This window comes from Rhinoraja longicauda, chromosome 28 (assembly GCF_053455715.1).
Source record: "Rhinoraja longicauda isolate Sanriku21f chromosome 28, sRhiLon1.1, whole genome shotgun sequence".
Taxonomy (NCBI): Eukaryota; Metazoa; Chordata; class Chondrichthyes; order Rajiformes; family Arhynchobatidae; genus Rhinoraja; species Rhinoraja longicauda.
The window spans coordinates 18,027,395-18,046,747 of NC_135980.1; the positions used below are offsets into that span (position 1 = coordinate 18,027,395).

Consider the following 19,353-nt stretch of genomic DNA (forward strand, 5'->3'; position numbering starts at 1 on the left):
GGAGACCATGACGGCCATTGAGGCTGTACCAGCTCGTTGATCTCCACATAGTCCCGGTGCCTGAAACGCCTCAACTTTCTCGAATTCTAAAAGGCCACAGCGAATGTGATGTTTCCACTAGTTTAGGACCCGAGGGTACAGTCTCAGAATAAAAGGACGTACCTTTAGAATGGAGATGAGGAGAAATTTCTTTCACCAGAGGGTGGAGAATCTGTGGAATTCACTGCCACAGACGGCTGTGGAGGCCAAGTCAATGGGCATTTTTAAAGCGGAGATTGATAGGTTCTTTATTGCTAAGGGCGTCAAAGGTTACAGGGAGAAGTCAGGAGAATGGGGTTGAAAGGGAAAAATGGATTAGCCATGATCGAATGGTGGAGCAGGCTCAATGTGCCGAATGGCCTAATTCTACTCCTATGCCATGATTTTTTCCATAGTGCCTATACTGTGATGCACTTTGCAGTGATCAAAAGGGGATGTGTAAGACTATATATAAATGAAGGCATTCTTCCAATCTAGCTCTCTTCTCTAGGCCGGCTTACTTGCATCACTTTTCATTTCCAGTAGACAGTTCCCGTTTATAAGAATGAGGTAGTTGGCTTGGTGTCGGTGTGGCCAGCCCGCCTTGTTCACAGACTCTGGGGCGTTGTTGGCGGGGAGTCCCCCCGCCCTCAGTGATTGCAGGGACCCGACTGTGAGAGTTTTCTCGGCTAGATCGCACATTGTACCCCAATACGACCAGGGCATGTGACGAATGTCAGGCCACTTGAGGATACTCATGAGTTGGGGTTGGGTGGATCTCTGGATGCATCAGAGCAAGAGTTTGGGGGAAGGATAGACGAGTTCTGCTGGTTTGCTGAGAAACTGCCGCTGGGTAATTACTGATAAAGCCAGAGCCCCAGAGTCAGCTGCCGATGTCTTCCCAGCACCACAGCTTCTGTTTCTGTTCCTGATTCTTGTGTCTATTTTCATCCCCTCGCCACAACTGCAACGTTCCTCGGTCTCAAGTGTGAAAGAAATTTGCATGAAGCCCATGTAATTGAAAGCGCATGGTTAGAGGAATGAATAGCAAAGGACAGTTCAACTTGCAGAGTATCGTCCTTGACCCCGTGCACCAAGACTGGGTGGAAGCCATGTGCCAAACACGCAGATATGATCGAACCATCTGCATCTCTCGATGCCCTTTCTTTAGTTTAGGGGAGGGGGTTGAGATAACATGGTACATTCATGGTTACTGTAACTAAAACATGCATTTTTATTCAATTTCAAATTTATATAATTAGTTTCGTTTAGAGTTACAGCGCGGAAACAGGCCCTTTGGCCCACCGAGTCTGTGCTGACCAGTGATCCCCGCACACTAACACTGTCCCGCACACACTAGGAACAATTTACAATTTTACCAAAGCCTATTAACCTACAAACCTGTACGTCTTTGGAGTGTAGGGGGAAACCGGAGCACTTAGAGAAAACCCACGCAGGTCACGGGGACAATGTGCAAACTCCGTACTGACAGCACCCGTGGTCAGGATCAAACCCGGGTCTCTGATGCTGTAAGGCAGCAGCTCTACCGCAGTGCCACTGTACTTTCTATAAACGTTTTGCCTGTATTTCCCCCACTGTCTCCCTGCCCTCCCTCCCTCCCTACCTCCTTTGTTCCCCCCCTCCCGTGCTTCCCGTGGCCTGGTCAGAAGATGGGCTGGACCACAGGCACCAGAGGGCAGGCATGTCTGGTTGGCAACATGAGTCAGTGCTCGGCCTCGGCTCCGTACAAATCACAGCAACGGCTTGGATGAAGACATTAATAATAATAATAATAATAATAATAATAATAATAATAATAATAATAATACATTACATTTGTATAGCGCTTTTCTGGAAACTCAAAGACGCTTTACAGGGTAAATAAAGCATAAAAATAAATAAATAAACGAACAGAAAAGGAAGAATAAGGTGAGGTGACCTTCAGAGGTTGAAGGCAGTGTTGAACAGGTGAGACTTCAGTGATGTTTTGAATGTGGTGAGTGAGGAGGAGTCTCTGATGGTTTGAGGTAGTGAGTTCCAGAGGGTGGGAGCAGCGATGGAGAAAGCCCTGTCCCCCCAGGATCTGAGTTTGGTCCGGATGGGGGGACGACAGGAGGTTAGCAGCAGCAGAGCGGAGGGTACGGGTGGGAGTGTGTCTGTGGAGGAGGTCAGTCAGGTAGGATGGGGCCAGGTTATGGAGGGCTTTGTAGGTCATGAGGAGGATTTTGTACTGGATTCTCTGGGGGATGGGGAGCCAGTGGAGCTTGTAAAGGACGGGGGTGATGTGGTCACGGGTCGGGGAGTGGGTGAGTAGACGGGCAGCGGAGTTCTGGATGTATTGGAGTTTATTGATGATTTTTGCTGCATTTGTCACTGCATTTGCTGACGTGTAGGCAAGTGAGCTCTGAAGGGGACATTAGGAAACGACAAATGGTTGAGTGAATGGGCAGAGGTCTGCCAGCAGAAGTGTAGTGTGGTCATAGGTGAGGTTGTCTATATCTGCTGAACGAGAAGGGGAGCGAAGCAGGTTATGTAAATGGTTAGAGATTGCAGAGCTCATAGATGTGGAAAGAAAGACACAGTGCTGGAGTAACTCAGCAGGTCGGGCAGCATCTCTGGAGAACATGGAAACGTGATATTTTGGGTCGGGACTGTTCCACGGACTGATTGTAGGGAGAGGAGGAAAGAAAGCTGGAAGAGAACAGAGGCAAGACAAAGCCAGGCAGGTGATATGTAGACAGACACAAGGTACTCAAGCAACTCAGCAGGTAAGGCAGCACTCTGCAGGAAAGGCAGAAAAGGAACAGAGATCACGAACCAAATCAGAACCTGAAATGTCACCTGTTTCTTTTCTCCAGAGATACTGCCTGACTTGCTTCAGCATTGTGTCAATATTCGGTATAAACCAGCATTTCTAGTTCCTTCCTACACAGGTAATAAGTAGATGCAGGTGAAGGGAGGAGAGGGGTGGGGTGTTATTTGGCAGATGGTTGGACAGTCAAAAGGTGTGAGATAAGGAGAGAAGAGGTGTGAAATGTGTAGCCAGAGGAGAGAATATAGGTGGGAAGGACAGGCTGAAAAGGAAAGGGAGAAATGGGTGCACGTCCAAAGCACAGGGAATAGAGGGGGTGGGAAAAGGGGAGAGGCATTGTTTGTTTTTGTTTTTTTAGAAATACAGCGCGGAAACAGGCCCTTCGGCCCACCGAGTCCGCGCCGCCCAGCGATCCCCGCACATTAACACTATCCTACACACACTAGGGATAATTTTTACATTTACCCAGTCAATTAACCTACATAGGTCAGAATAAGATGATAACTGCAGATGCTGGTACAAATCGAAGGTATTTATTTACAAAATGCTGGAGTAACTCAGCAGGTCAGGCAGCATCTCGGGAGAGAAGGAATGGGTGACGTTTCGGGTCGAGACCCTTCTTCAGAGGAACCTACATAGGTCAGTTACTGAAAATTAGAGAATTCAAAGCTCATACCTCTGGGTTGTAAGTTACCTAAGCAGAATATGAGGTGCTGTTCCTCCGAAATGTGTGTGGCCTCACACTGGCAATGGAGGAGGCCAAGGACAGAAAGATCAGTCTGGGATTAGGAAGGGGAGCTAAAATGGTTAGCTATGGGAAGGCTGACATTCTTGGCTAATGTCCCACAAGATGCATGTTGAGATAGTTTGCTGTCAGTGGAAGGGTGAATTGGCTGGTGGTGTAAATCCCCCAGCTCTACTCCAGACTCACATGCTGGGGTCTTTCCTGTCCATCTGAGCAGTGGGAGTGGGCAAAGGGCAAGTGGTTGCACATAACAGCTCTCTGCGCTGCCTGCAAACACCAGCTTCACCTTGTGCTCAGATCTCTGGTGTGGGACTTGAACCCACGAGCTGTGAGTCAGAGAGCTGCCCACAGCCGGCTGGAATCGGAGCTCCAGGCCGTCTTGTGTGTGGGAAAGGGTTCAACGGGCGATGGGATGGAGAATGCAGACTCACTGAGGGGAGGCGAGGGGAGAGGAAGGCTGTGAATGGGTTAAACTCTGCCACTGACTCATCCTGACCAGAGTGTAGTGTTCTGCACCGTTTCCTGCTCTAGTCACAGCAGGAACAAATGAACTCATTCACTCTGAGAGTGACACACTTTCCAGCCCCTTGAGATTGGTTCCAAACTCAAGAAAATACAAGCTAAATGTTTGTAGTTACATCCTGCATGCTCACATTTCTTCTCAAGATGCTTAAGAGAAAAATGCAGTGACAGAACTCTATTTTGTAATGTTATATCATTCAGTAAAATCAGATAACATAGAACTAGTGTCACAGTCGGCGTGGACATGGTGGATCGACGGGCTGTTTCCATGATGCTGTTCATCAATCAATCAAAGAGAAATCAGTGGCTACAATTCAATAGATATGAATCTGAGCAGCTCTGTTTAAGAAGGTATCACAAAATGCTGGAGTAACTCAGCAGGTCAGGCTGCACCTAGGAGAGAAGGAATGGGTGACATTTCGGGTCGAGACCCTTCTTCAGACTGGATCAGTCTGAAGAAGGGTCTCGACCCGAAACGTCACCCATTCCTTCTCTCCTAGATGCTGCCTGACCTGCTGAGTTACTCCAGCATTTTGTGATACCTTCGATTTGTACCAGCATCTACAGTTATTTTCCTACACAGCTCTGTTTAAGAAGCCATTTTTTATTTTGCGAACTCAAGTTGTGAGAGAAACGATGTGCAGTCATGATGCCAGGCTCCATGAGGATCTGGTGCTCTTCAACATGGGAGGGAGGGTTGGAGCACAGTTCCCATTCTTGTTAGCTCGGGTATCTTTTTGCATTTTCATCTGGTCTGTTAGGCGAGAGGTCCTGGGGAAATGCCGCTTTGGCGGATACAGTGTGGGAAGTGGGGAATGCTCGGGATCGGTGGTGGTGATGGTGGCAGCTTGATGGTACCGGAAAATGCGGTGCCTGGTAATGGGGGTCAGTGGCGTTTAATGCTTTAAACCCTCTGGTGATTGGAGTCACACCTCACACAACGAGCGGTTGAGTTGTCAGAGATCAGCAGCAGAGCCCATCGATTGCAGTGGGCAGTCGTAGACATAGAAACATAGAAACATAGAAAATAGGTGTAGGAGTAGGCCATTCGGCCCTTCGAGCCTGCACCACCATTCAATATGACCATGGCTGATCATCCAGCTCAGTAACCTGTACCTGCCTTCTCTCCATACCCCCTGATCCCTTTAGCCACAAGGGCCACATCTAACTCCCTCTTAAATATAGCCAATGAACTGGCCTCAATTACCTTCTGTGGCAGAGAATTCCACAGACTCACCACTCTCTGTGTGAAGAAATGTTTTCTCATCCCGGTGCTAAAAGACTTCCCCCTTATCCTTAAGCTGTGACCCCTGGTTCTGGACTTCCCCAACATCGGGAACAATCTTCCCGCATCTAGCCTCTCCAACCCCTTAAGCATTTTGTATGTTTCAATAAGATCCCCCCTCAGTCTTCTAAATTCCAGCGAGAATAAGCCTAGTCTATCCAGTCTTTCTTCATATGAAAGTCCTGCCATCCCAAGGATCAATCTGGTGAACCTTCTCTGTACTCCCTCTAAGGCTAGAAAGTCTTTCCTCAGATTAGGAGACCAAAACTGTACACAATACTCCAGGTGCGGTCTCACCAAGGCCCTGTACAACTGCAGCAGAACCTCCCTGCTCCTATACTCAAATCCTCTTGCTATGAATGCCAACATACCATTCGCTTTCTTCACTGCCTACTGCACCTGCACGCTTGCTTTCAATGACTGGTGCACCATGACACCCAGGTCACGTTGCACCTCCCCTTTTCCTAATTGGCCACCATTCAGGTAATACTCTGCTCTCCTGTTCTTGCCGCCAAAGTGGATAACCTCACATTTATCCACATTATATTGCATCTGCCATGCATTTGCCCACTCTCCTATCTATCCAAGTCACTCTGCAGCCTCCTAGCATCCTCCTCACAGCTAACACTGCCACCCAGCTTCGTGACATCCGCAAACTTAGAGATATTGCATTCAATTCCCTCGTCCAAATCATTAATATATATTGTAAATAACTGGGGTCCCAGCACTGAGCCTTGCGGTACCCCACTAGTCACTGCCTGCCATTCTGAAAAGGACACGTTTATTCCTACTCTTTGCTTCCTGTCCGCCAACCAATTCTCTATCCACCTCAACACTGAACCCCCAATACCGTGTGCTTTAAGTTTGTACCCCAATCTCCTATGTGGGACCTTGTCGAAGGCCTTCTGAAAGTCCAGATATAACACATCGACTGGTTCTCCCTTATCCACTCTACTAGTTACATCCTCGAAAAATTCTATAAGATTCATCAGGCATGATTTGCCTTTCATAAATCCATGCTGACTTTGTCCGATGATTTCACCACTTTCCAAATGTGATGCTGTCACATCTTTAATAACTGATGGATCAGGCTGTGGGATAGGGAGAGATGTGGCTTTTTAAAAAACTTTTCCTTTAATTATTCTTATGTTCCAAATTTATTTTAAAAGTGAATATATATTTGAAAATGGGTTACTTCAGTTTTAGTCATTCTTTAAATGGCTTTGAATGTCAGGGCAGGAGTGATGGAGTTACATAGATACATAGACAAAAGGGACAGGAGTAGGCCATTCAGCCCTTCGAGCCAGCACTGTGATCATGTGATCACTGTGATCATGTGATCACTGTGACCAATGTGATCATGGCTGATCATCCACAATCAGTATCTCGTTCCTGCCTTTTCCCCATATCCCTTGATTCCGCTAGCCCTAAGAGCTCTATCTGACTCACTTTTGAATGCATCCAGTGAATTGGCCTCCACTGCCTTCTGATGCAGAGAATTTCACAAATTCACAACTCTCTGTGTGAAAAACATTTTCCTCCTCTCAGTTCTAAACGGCCTACCCCTTATTCCTAAACTGTGGCCCCTGGTTCTGGACTCCCCCAACATCGGGAACATGTTTCCTGCATGTACCGTGTCCAATCCCTTAATAATTTTATATGTTTCTATAAGATCCCCTCTCATTCTTCTAAATTCCAGTGAACACAAGCCCAGTCACCCCATTCTTTCATCGTATAACAGTCCCACTTAACCTCGTGAACCTACGCTGCACTCCCTCAATGGCAAGAATGTCCTTCAATTCTCAATGCTTCGATTCTTATCCTAATTTGAGGAAGGACATTCTTGCTATTATCGAAACATGAGGATACTCAGCAGGTCAGGCAGCATCTGTGGAAAGGGATGCAGAGTTGATGTTTAACACAAAGGAACTTCAGGGGCTTCTCAGATGTACTATCAGACAGACGCTGGCAGGGAATCATTCGAGAAGGTAAAAGAGCTCCCTTCTTCGTTAGGCCGTTCCATCATGGCTGATCCCTATTTCCCTCTCAACCCTATACTCCCTGTAATCTTTGACTCACTTACAAAACAAGAACCTATGCTTTAAAAACACCCATGACGGCCTCCACAGCCGTCTATGGCAATGAATTCAACAGTTTCTCTGCGCTCTGGCTAGAGAAATTTCTCCTCGTCTCCTTGCTAAAGGTACATCCTTTTATTCTGAGGCTGTGTCTTCTGGACAAGGTATGAATGTGAGGACTAGGGAGGGAACGCTGGGACTGAGGACTAAGGACATATCTTCTGCCCGATGGGAGGGAGAAGAAGAGGGAGTGACCAGGGTACGAGTGGTCTTTGATTATGTCAGCTGTTTTCCTAAGGCAGCGTGCAGATGGAGTCAATGGTGGGGAGTCTGGTCTGTGTGATGGACTGTGCTACATTCACAACTCTGCAATTGTGGCCTTGGGGGGGGGAAGAGAGAGAGAGGGGGAGAGAGAGAGAGAGAGAGACGAGAGACGGGAGAGAGAGAGAGACGAGAGAGAGAGAGAGAGACGAGGTTAGTGTGGGAGGGAGTGTGGAGATACCTTGGCTGTTTGCTGTCAGAGGAAGTGTGTACAGTATCGGTGGGCACTGCCTCAGAACGAAACCTGACGTGGTTCACACTTTGCCTGGTGCAGGAGGCGGATTTCCTGCTCAGCATTACTCAGCACTCGGCAGCTGCACAGGTTGAAGTAGGCTGTGCTGGGCTGGGCCGGACTAGGCTGGGCTGGACTAGGCTGGACTAGGCTGGGCTGGACTGGACTGGACTAGGCTGGGCTGGGCTGTGCTGGGGTGGGCTGGGCTGGACTAGGTTGGGCTGACCAGGACTGGGCTGAGCTGTGCTGTGCTGGGTTGGGAGGGCAGGACTGGGCAGAGCTGGGCGGACAGAGCTGGCTGTAACCTTACATTTCAGTAGTACACCAGGCCGATTCACATATCCTGGGCTCTCCCTCTCACCCAATGACCTGCATTTTGCAGGTGTCAAACCGCCTGAGGCCCTACTCAGGAGCCTCGTCAGATACCATCTCCCACTCAACCTCAAACAGCACCAGAAGAAATATGTGTCATGCAGCGTATTAAAGCTGATGTTTTGTAAAATAACCCAGTGTGAGCAAAGACCGGTCCCACCCCGGGAATTCCTTCTTCACCCTGCTCTCGTCAGGCAGAGGATATAGAAGCTTGAAAGTGCTCACCACCAGACTTGGATACAGCTTCTTTCCCTCTGTATCAGGCTTCTGAATGGTCCTTCCATAAGCTCGGATACTGCACGATTCACCACTACCCCATTGAGGATATCGGAGTTTGTCTCTGGAACTGATGCGCTCCAATGCTGAGAACTATATTCTGCACTCTACCTTCCCTTTGCTCTACCTATTGTACTTAAGTTTGATGTGATTGTATTTATGTATAGTACATCTGATGTGTTGGAAACGCAAGCAAAACAAAGCTTTTCCTTGTACCTTGCTACACGTGAAAATGATAAACGTAAATTTAAATGAGGCTGAAGGAGATTCAGTCTCCAAGCATTTCTTAGTCTTAGTATTAGAAATATAACGTGGGAACAGGCCCTTCAGCCCATCGGGTCCGCTCTGACCAGCAATCATCCGGTTTTATCCTACACACCAGGGACAACCTTTTACAGAAGCCAATTAACCTACAAACCTGTACGCTTTGGAATGTGAGAGGAAACTGGTGCACCATGAGAAAACCCATGAGTTCATGGGTAGAACGTACAAACTCCGTACAGACAGCACCTGTAGTCAGGATCGAACCCGGGTCTCTGGCGCTGTAAGGCAGCAACTCTACCGCTGCACCACTATGCCATGCTCATTCATATCTAGTGTTTTGCAGAAAGAGGGAAAGCCTAAGACTTTGACTCCCTGTCACACACTAACATTAACAGGAGGACAACAGCATAGTAACTGTAAAACAAACCCACAATCTCCACCGCCCACAAAATCAACGCATGACACAAAAATAGAACCAGCCATTGTTTTCACAATGCGCTGGGCCAGAAAAGTTCCAAATTTTCTCAATGTTTAATTCTGTCTTATGAGTATTTTCCATTCCTCGATGGAAGAGTACAGTAATCTTGCGACTGGTGAGGGAGTTGTGTGGGCCCCGATGTCTGCAGGAAGTGGGTTTGTGTACGCTGCATCACACCATACATCGCTTGCTCTTCTGAGGGGCTTGAGCTCTGAGGCAGTATTACCCACAAATGTTTTACCAGCTGCCAAAATCCCCAGCAGCCGCCTGATCCTCACAGGGTGGCTGTGACAGGGTGCACCGTTTGCTCACAGGATGTGGGGTTACTGGCAATACCCTTCGCTAACTGCCCTTGGGCTTGGAGTTTGACTCGGTAAAGTTGGCAGATCCCGTCACTTATGTAGTAGGAAGGAACTGCAGATGCTAGTTTAAACTGAAGATCGACACAAAAAACTGGAGTAACTCGGTGGGTCAGGCAGCATCTCTGGATTAAAAGACTAGGTGACGTTTCGTGTCTGAAGATGGGTCACCTGAAACGTCACCTATTCTTTTTCTCCAGAGATGCTGCCTGACCTGCTGAGTTACTCCAGCTTTTAGAGTCTAGGTCCCATTACTTGATGGCCATTAGTGAACCAGAAGAGGGGGGAGATAATCTGATACATTCATGGTTACGGTAACTAAAACAAGCATCTTCATTCAATTCCAAACATTTTAATTCTTGGGATTGAAATTCCCCAGCTCCTGTGGTGGGATTTGAACTTGTGTCTCTGTGGCTTGGAGTGCTGGCCACCAACCAAGTAATTTGCCTGTTGTGCTATTGTTCCCTTTGCAGCATGTGTTGCTGCAGAGACACAGCAGTATCACACCTGTCTCCATTTGATGGTCGCCCCTCCAGTTTTGCTCACATTTCTGGCTGCATAGTATCCCAAGAGCCAGTTCACAACACATTCCTCCATTCCATCAGGTTCCTCCCCTCCCCAGCAGTCAACTCGCCCAGTGTAGGAACAGGTTCTCTGCCATAAAGTTACCAGCACCAACAACTGTACATCAAATTCTACTTCCAAAGTATTGAAGGTAGCACAATTATGACTTTTAAAAGACATCTGGGCAGATATAGTCATGGATAGTAAGGGTTTAGAAGGACATGGGCCAAATGTTGGCAAATGGGACTAGCCCAATCGGCTAACATGGTCAGCAGGGACAAGGTGGGCAGAAGGGCCTGTTTCCATACTTCACAGCACTACGACTTTATGGTAGTGGCATTTAATTTATGAATTATAGTAGAGAGCACATTTACCCAAGTATGGTAGGAAAGAACTGCAGAGAAGGGTCTCGACCCGAAACATCACCCATTCCTTCTCTCCCGAGATGCTGCCTGACCTGCTGAGTTACTCCAGCATTTTGTGAATAAATCGATTTGTACCAGCATCTGCAGTTATTTTCTTATAAGAACTGCAGATGCTGGTTTAAAATGAAGGTATACACAAAATGCTGGAGTAACTCAGCGGGACAGGCAGCATCTCTGGAGAGAAGGAATGGGTGACGTTTTGGGTCAAGACCCTTCTTCAGACTCTCACCACAGGAGCTGGGGCATTGACTGTAATAATTAGGAGTCATATTGTAGCTTTATAATACATTGGTTCGGCTGCATTTGGAGTATTATGTGCAGTTCTGGAGGCCGATAAGAGGCTTTTAGATAGAAATGATCTGCAGGGAATGGAGGGATATGGAGCAAGTGCAGGCAGATAATAGTTGGAATTGACTTCATGTTCGACAAGACATTGTGGGCCAAAGGGCCTGTACCTGTGCCGAACTGTTCTATGTTTCTGAATTTCTCAGCGTGTATCAGCCTGCGTGTATCAGCCGTGTAAATGTGGTGAACATGTTCTTCCTGGAGTCACCATTGGAAACTCTCTGTGGCAGGTGCTGGTTACCTGAATGTCCACGTCTCATCAGGGATGATGACCTCCCCAAGTGACCTCGGCAGAACCATGACGTCCAGGTCGCCGACCCCTGTGAATCTTGGCCCTGAGAGTGGCAGAGGTGAACTCCACGCCACCTCCACCGGCACCAGAAGCACGGCTACTTCACTGGTGAGAGTTCAATTCCAGTTCACTACCTTCTTAAGGGCATCAGGAGCAGGTACAATGCCAGCCTCGAACGATTACAACATATTATTCACCTTTCGAGACTCGTATTTAGAGTCATAGAGTCATACAGCACAGACACAGGCCCTTTGGCCAAACTCGTCCATGCTGACCAAGATGCCCCTCCTCATCTTGCGCCTGCGTTTTACCTCATAAACCCTTCCTATCCACATGCTTGTCCACGGGTCTTTTGAATGCTAATATTGACCTGCCTCAACTACCTCCTATGGCAGATCGTTCCATATACATCATACCAGCCTCTGAAAAAGTTGCACGCTGATTCCTGTTAAATCTTTCTCCTCCCACCTTCAACCCGTCCTCTAGTCCTTGCTTCTCCTCCTCTGGGTAAAAGACTTGTGCATTTTTCCCTATCTATTCCCCTCATCATTTTATACACCTCTATAAGATCACCCCTCAGCTTCATGCACTCCAAGGAACAAAGTCCGAGTCTATCCAATGTCCCCTTATAGTTTAGGCCCTTAAGTCCTGGCAATTTTCTTGTAAATCTTCTCTGCACTTTTTCAGCTTTAATGACATCCGTCCTATAAAAAGGGTGGCCAAAACTGAACACAATACTCCAAATGTGTTCTCCATCATGTCTTATATAACTGTAACATAATGTTCCAAGTTCTATATCATGACTGATGAAGGGTAATGTACAAAAAGCCTTCTTTACCACCTTATCTACCGGTGATGCAACTTCCAGGGAACTATGTACCTGTACTCTTAGTTGCATCTGCTCTATAACTCTCTGCAGGTCCCTGCTGTTCACTGTGAAGGTCCTGCCCTAGTTTGACTTCCCACCTCGCACCGATTACCATTCCTCATGCCTTTTGCCCAGCTGATCAAGATCCTGCCGTCAATTTTGATAACCATCTTCACTGACTATGATATCACCAGAGCAGCCGACCATGCTGAATCTTTCTAAAGGCCTTGCCATCTAAGCAATGATTATGACTCGTGTCAACCTTCTTGGTTACTTCTTCAAAAAACTTAATCAAATTTAATCTGCTCCACAGCTGCTGCCCAAATTCTTTTAACCTCAACATCTCTTAGTGATCTGTTCATGTATTCAATTAAAATCAGATCTGATCATAAATTGACCCAAGTCAAACGTTAACATGAGCAGCAGTGGGGGCTGGCTCAGAGAGATACAGTATAGGCCAAACGTAGGCAAATGGGGCTAGCTCTTCACCAGTTTGGATGAGTAGAGTTGAAGGACCTCTTTCTGTGCTGTATGACTCTCTAACTTGGATGAATGCAGGGAGCTACATCCAGTCCCCCAGGATCGGATTGTCACAAACTTCTTGTAAAGTGACACTGAACTACCAGACACCACACAGACCAGTGAAGAGTTCAGACCTAGTCCAGGTGACGCAGGAAGATGAGACCTCCTCGGAGCTGAATACACTCCACATCAGGTATAAACACAGAACTTGCAGGAAATGCTTAGCAAGTCAGGCAGCACGTGTGGAGAGAGAAACGATGTTGATGTGGCAGGTCGGAGACACAAGAGGCTGCAGATGCTGGTATGTAGAACAACAAGTAATATGCTGGAGGAACTCAGCGGGCCAGGCAGTATCTGTGGAAGGGAGAGGACGGTTGGGGTTTTGCATCGATACCCTGCATCAGGACTGATGCCATGGTTCGATGACCTCTCAGCGATTGGAGATATCAAAGATGTGGACTTTACTAGCATGTGGCAGTGGAGGGTAGTGTGTGTCCTGGTGGGTCTGATTCGACCATGGAAGTGTTTGACTTACGAGTTCTACAGAAAATATAGCACTAATATAAGCAGATAGCAAAAATAAATATTCTCTCATTTGTGGATCTAATGAACTGCTGTCTCTCTCACCAGAGAACAAATCCATCAGCTGTACATCCCACCTCCCCGATGGTTACCATGGCAAATCCTGGTCTGACAAGCCATGCACTGGGAGGTTACTCCCCCAGCGTTACAGGTAACAACATTGGCCATCTAATCCAGCTTGTCTTCAACCCATTCATTTTTGTATCTTCCATTGCGACTGGTCTCTGAACATGCTTCCTGGTGCAAATGACATTATTTAGCAGTACAAAGTTCAACGTTGAGTGCAGCTCCCTCTACACTATCCAATCACAGTCTCCCATGGTCAGCCACAGAGTGAAGCACTCTCTAGGCTGTCCCATCACACACTCCCAGATACACAATCCCAAAACCAACTTCAAGAAATTGAAACAACAATATTAGTGCAAAACAAAACAAAAACCTTAACTCCCGAGTGCAACCATCGTTGCCGTTTTAATGTTCAATAGCCTGGGAAGAAACTGTTCCTGAACCTGGATGTTACAGTTTTCAGACTCTAATACCTTCGTCCCGATGGCAGGAGTGAAATGAGATTGTGGCCAGGGTCGGTTTGGGTCTCTGATGAAGCTGTCTGCCTTTTTGAGGCAGCGACTCCTGTAGATCCCTTCGATGGTGGGGAGGTCAGCACCCGTGATGGACTGGGCAGTGTTAATCTCTTTACGTAATCTCCTTCATTCCTAGACATTCGAGTTGCTGAACCAGGCAGTGATACAACCAGTCAATATGCTCTCCAACATTCAGCTGTCGAATGTGAAGAGTGACACCGACCGGTTCATAGATAATAATGTCCATTCATGCAGAATAAAATCCAATCTTTATGCATCATTTTGAACACAAACAGTGGCATTTGATGTATAAGAATGTGCTCACTGAAACCCAGAGTCTGAAATATTTATAATTAGACGACAGGGAGCTCACACAAAGTTCCCTGGAGCCTCCTCACATTGAACCAGAGTCACAAGGAACTGCAGATGCTAGTTTACAATAAAACACACAAAATGCTGAAGTCTGGAGAAGGGTGCCAACCCTATCCATGTTCTCCAGGGTGCCTGACCTGCTGAGTTAGTACTCCAGCACCTTGTGTTATGGTGCAGTACTGCCACCTCATGGTGATAAGAGGATTGTGCAATCCCCAAGGCTGCCACAGACACACTGTATCCTCTCCCACCTTTCCAAATCCTCTGCTTTCCTCCCCGGCTACTATCCACACCCTTCCCCCCAACAGATCATCACGCCCCCCTCCCCATTAGCTCCAAGACAGGGAAAGCAGAGCATGTTTTATTAGCTGGGCCGTCTGGTAGTGGGTGCTGTACATAGGGACTGGGGTGAACAATCATTGCACAGCAAGCTACCAGCCCTGAGCAGATCCCATTCCCAGTGCTGGTGCCTGAGTATTGGCTGGGTCAGGAGGTACTCCCCTTTTGTGCAACACATAGCAGACAGAATGTTTCCTGCCTGGAAGAGAGGGCACCCTGCCTCCAGTCCTGTATAAACAACGGCACCTCTGGCAGTGTGGCGCTCCCTGCGAGCTGTTTGTTGCCCTCTACACACGTTCCCCGCGTGCTGCACTCCCCCACATGCGACGTTCTTTACATGTGCCGCCCTCTAGATGTGGCGCCCTCTACATGCGGTGCTCCCCTTGTGCTGCGTTCCCTGCCTGCGACGCTCCCCAGCTTGTGAAGTAAAACACTGTGGGGTGTGTGTCCTCGGGAGAATCTGGGACCAACTGCATCTCTATCATTCTCAGAGTGTTTGAAGCATTCCTGTCCCTGCCCAGGCCAGTTCCTTCAGCGCTGGCTTCCCTCGATGGCCATTGTTAAACATGCACGCCTTCCTCTCTCCTCCCAGGTTACTCGCTGACTGACAGCGCCTCAGTGTCGGTGTACAACCCGCAGGGTACCGTCCATCAGGACCAAACGTCCATCTGGCACCTGCGACAACACCCTCATCCGCACGCGGGCACCCTCCAGCACCAGCTGCACCCCACACTGGGGTAAGTCAACCACCGGGGGAGGGGGGCAGAGTCTGGAGTGGGTGGGGGACACAGCAAGGACAGGGTAAGGTATTGCCAGTGCGCACAGATGGTGGCAGACAGAACACTGAACTGAATGACAACAGTGGGAGTTACAAAATGGCAAGAGTCATTGACTGGAGAACAGACACTTGACACCAGTTGCAGCAGTTGTCTCTAGGTTTGATGGGTTGGAGAATTAGTCATCGAGTCATACAGCATAGAAACAGGACTTTCAGCCCAACTCGTCCATGCTGATCAAGATGTCTTATCTACACAAGTCCTATTTGCTCGCATTTGGCCAATATCCCTCTCAACCTTTCCTATCCATGTTCCTGTCCAAGTGTCTTTTATTGTGCCTGCCGCAACTACCTCCTCTGGCAGCTCGTTCCATGTACCCACCATCCTCTGAGTGAAAGTCTTGCCCTTCTCAACTTAAACCAATGTTCTCTTATTTGTGATTCCTCTACTCTGGGTAAAAGATTGTGCATTAACCCTATCTATTCCCCACATGATCTTATGCAGCTCCATAGGACCACCCCTCAGCTCCTGTGCTCCAAGGAATGAAGTCCTAGCTTGTCCAACCACTCCCTATACCTCAGGCCCACTACTCCTGACAACATCCTCGTAAGTCTTCTCTGCACTCCTTCCAGCTTAATGACATGAATTAGCCCACCATAACTCCACCTGTTGAAACACCCTGTCTCCCCACAGCCAGCTATGGGCCAGTTACATCACAGATGCCTCTAACATCACCCAAAGGCAATATGGACAGCACCAGGGCTGTGGAGGTTACATTGTAAAGTCTTACCAAGTTGTGAATAGTGTTCCATAGGAAGCTGATTAGGACCGGTCTGATCAAAGAGTTTGTGGGAAGGAAAACAGAGAACCTTTCAGTTGGGGGCAAAATCCTGAAGGGGCAAAACCATAAAATGGACCCAGGCCAGTGACGGGTGGGGTCTCCTCATACGGAGATCAGTGGGAACCGAGAGTTTTCTCCTGAGTTGCCCACTTTATCGTCTTTCGTCAGGGAATTAGATAATGGGTTATAGTCAATGTAGGCTGGTAGAGTAAAGAATTACATCAGCTTCCCCTCTCCCCATCCACTGTCCTGCCCTTACCTCCTCATCACTTCTCTCCTCTACCCTCCTACCACCCCACCGCTCCTCCCTTCCCCTCCCCTCCACACCCCACCTCTTCTCTATTCTTTTACCACACCCAATCCTCTCCATCTCCAACCCTCCCTTCCCATTTATTCACCCCTCGCTGAGCTTCATTGGGGGTCAGTAACTTAGGTCAATATTCTGCAGGTTAGATTGTTCTTCTGTTAAGGGTTGAATGAAATTTTATCAGAATTAATGAAGCATGTTTGTGTCAGAATCATAGATTCACACAGTCCCTTCGGCCCAGCCCAGTCAAACCAAACAAGATGCCTGACTGAGCTAGTCCCTCTAAACATGTCTGGATACCATGCAAAACAAAGCTTTTCACTGTACCTTGGTACACATGGCAATAATAAATCTAAACCTTTCCTTTACATGTACCTGTTCAAATGTATTTTAAATGTTTCTTATTGTACCTGCTCCTACGACCTCCTCTGGCAGCTCATTCCATATACCAACCACCCTCTGTGTGGAAAGGTTGTCCCCCAAAAATCCTCTAAATCTTTCCCCTTTCCATAGAAAAACCAAAGGCATTTAGTTTTTGAGTCACCTACAATGGGGAAAAGGCTGTGAATATTCACCTTATTAATGCCCCTCATGATTTTATAGGGTTTGTGAGGTTGCCCCACAGTCTCCTACCATCCTGGGGAACAGTCCCAGCCTGGGGAACAGTCCCAGCCTGGACAGCCCATCCTTATAACTCAGACCCTCCAGACGTGGTAACATTCTCCTCAGAATTTCTTTTGCACTATTTCCAGTTTAATGACATCCTTCCTGTACAGTGTGACCATAATTATACACAAGTGTGGCCTTACTCACATTTGATACAACTGTAAACATGATCGAAGGCATCACAAAATGCTGGAGTAACTCAGAGCGTCAGGCAGCATCTCAGGAGAGAAGGAATGGGCGACGTTTCGGGTCGAGACCCTTCTTCAGCTGTAAACATGATGTCCCAACTCCTCTATTCTAACAGATGAAGCCAAGCAACGCAAACGCCTTCTTCACTGGTTCAATGATATCGTTCTTCACCACCCTATCCACCTGTTTTGCCACTTTCATGACTATGTACCTACACACCCAGGTCACTCTGTTCTACAACACTCCGCCCGGCCCTATTGTTTATTGTGCAAGTCCTACCAAGTCAACAACAGACACCTATCTCAATTGAACTCCATCTGCCATTCCTCAGCCCAGTGGCCGTTGATCAAGATCCCATTATAATCTTAGCTAACGTTTTTCCCACCCCTCTCCCTTCCTCACCTCCCTCTGCCCCTCACTCATTCCTTCCCCACCCCTCCTCTCTCTCTCTCCCTCTTGTCCATACCTTCCCACTACTTCCACTCCCCCTTTCTTCCCCCTCTCTCCCTCCCTCCCATTCTCCCCCTCCCATTCTCTCCCTCCCCCAGCCCTCTCTCCCTTCCATTCTCTCCCTCCCTCCACTCTCTCTCTCCCCCCCCCCCCTCTCCCTTCTATCAAAGTCCCTGACTCTGCAACCCCTCCCGTCCAAGCCCCTCCCCAGTGCCCCCCTCCAGGGGACAACCCCGTTCCTCACCCCAACTCTTCCCTCCCCATTCACCCATTCCCCAACAACCTCCGCCTCCCTCACCCCACCTTCTCACCCACTCCCTATAAGCTCTGCTTCTCTGCTCCCGCAGGGTGACCCTCCCCCTCTCCTCCTCCCCCTCCCTTCCTCCCCTTCCTCCTCCTCCTCCCCTTCCTCCTCCTCCCCCTCCCCCTCCCCTCCTCCCCCACCCCTCCCCTTCACCCCCCTTCCTCCACCCCTCGCCTACTCCCTCTAACCTGTGCCTCTCTCTCTCCCCAGGGTGACCAGCTCCTCCCACGTGAACCACCCGGCCTTTCAGATGGTGAGTGTGAAGTCGGAGCGGGCCTCCCCTCACGCCGACGGCGGCGGCGGCGGCGGGATGTACCAGCACCACGAGGCGCGGCAGTCGCTCTGCCCCTCTGATTTCACCAAGGGCTATCCGTGCCCCATCACCCTGAGCCGGCCCCCGTCCGCGGAGGAGGACGGGCTGGGCGCCAAGCGGCCGCGACCGGCGGACCGCTGGGCCAGATGACCAGGGAGCAGTGCGGAGCGGAGCGGCGCCGCCCCGGGACTCGCCGTGTGAGCCGCTCCCAGGCCGGGCCGCCTGTCCCGGGACCCCGGTACCGACCGCCGCCTTTGAGCGGTACAGAGAGAGGGAACAGGTTGCCTCGTCTGTCCCAACCTTCGCCGGAGCCTCAGCTGGTTGGAGGCCAAGTCTATCCTCCCATCCCACCCCTCCCCTCCCCACCCCACCCCTCCCATCATCTCCGCACCCCCCCCCCCCCCGCCCTAGTATCCGCTCCCGGGCTGAATGGCCACAGCCGGGACGGGTCCTGAGCTCAGTTGTTGGTGGGAGCCGAACGCCCCAGTGGGGTGGAGGTGTGGAGTTGGAGGGGAGGGGTAGGGTGGGTAGGTGGTGGGGGGTGGAGTTGGAGGGGAGGGGTAGGGTGGGTAGGTGGTGGGGGGTGGAGTTGGAGGGGAGGGGAGGGGTAGTTGGGGGGGGTGAATGTTTGGGCGCCTCCCTCGACCCCTATGGGACACGTTGTTCAGGCGGCGAGACTGCGGGGGTCTCGCCGCCTTGTCCGACCCCGCACCATGGAGAGGGTGACCGAGTGTGTAACCCACCCATAGTGCCACAATACGCAGCGTCACGGCCTCCTGGGGGGGGGGGGGGGTGGATAAACACTGTGCCCCACCCTGGGGATGTGATTAGACCCAGTGTCACCCACAACCACCC

General features: G+C 49.2%; 1 protein-coding gene across 2 annotated transcripts in view; it reads left to right on the forward strand.

Annotated features, from left to right (window-relative positions):
- Positions 1 to 18,997, forward strand: part of mef2b (myocyte enhancer factor 2b) — an 82,933-nt gene extending 63,936 nt beyond the window's left edge. The window contains exons 6-9 of one of the 2 annotated variants that reach the window (XM_078423666.1): positions 11,327 to 11,496; positions 13,409 to 13,511; positions 15,245 to 15,389; positions 18,396 to 18,996. In XM_078423666.1, the coding sequence (XP_078279792.1) occupies positions 11,327 to 11,496; positions 13,409 to 13,511; positions 15,245 to 15,389; positions 18,396 to 18,648 (671 nt within the window). In that variant the 3' untranslated portion in view covers positions 18,649 to 18,996. Of the gene's footprint in view, positions 1 to 11,326; positions 11,497 to 13,408; positions 13,512 to 15,244; positions 15,390 to 18,395 lie in introns of both variants that reach the window. The other variant, XM_078423667.1, reaches the window with a different exon arrangement.
- Positions 18,998 to 19,353: the final 356 nt, after the last annotated feature.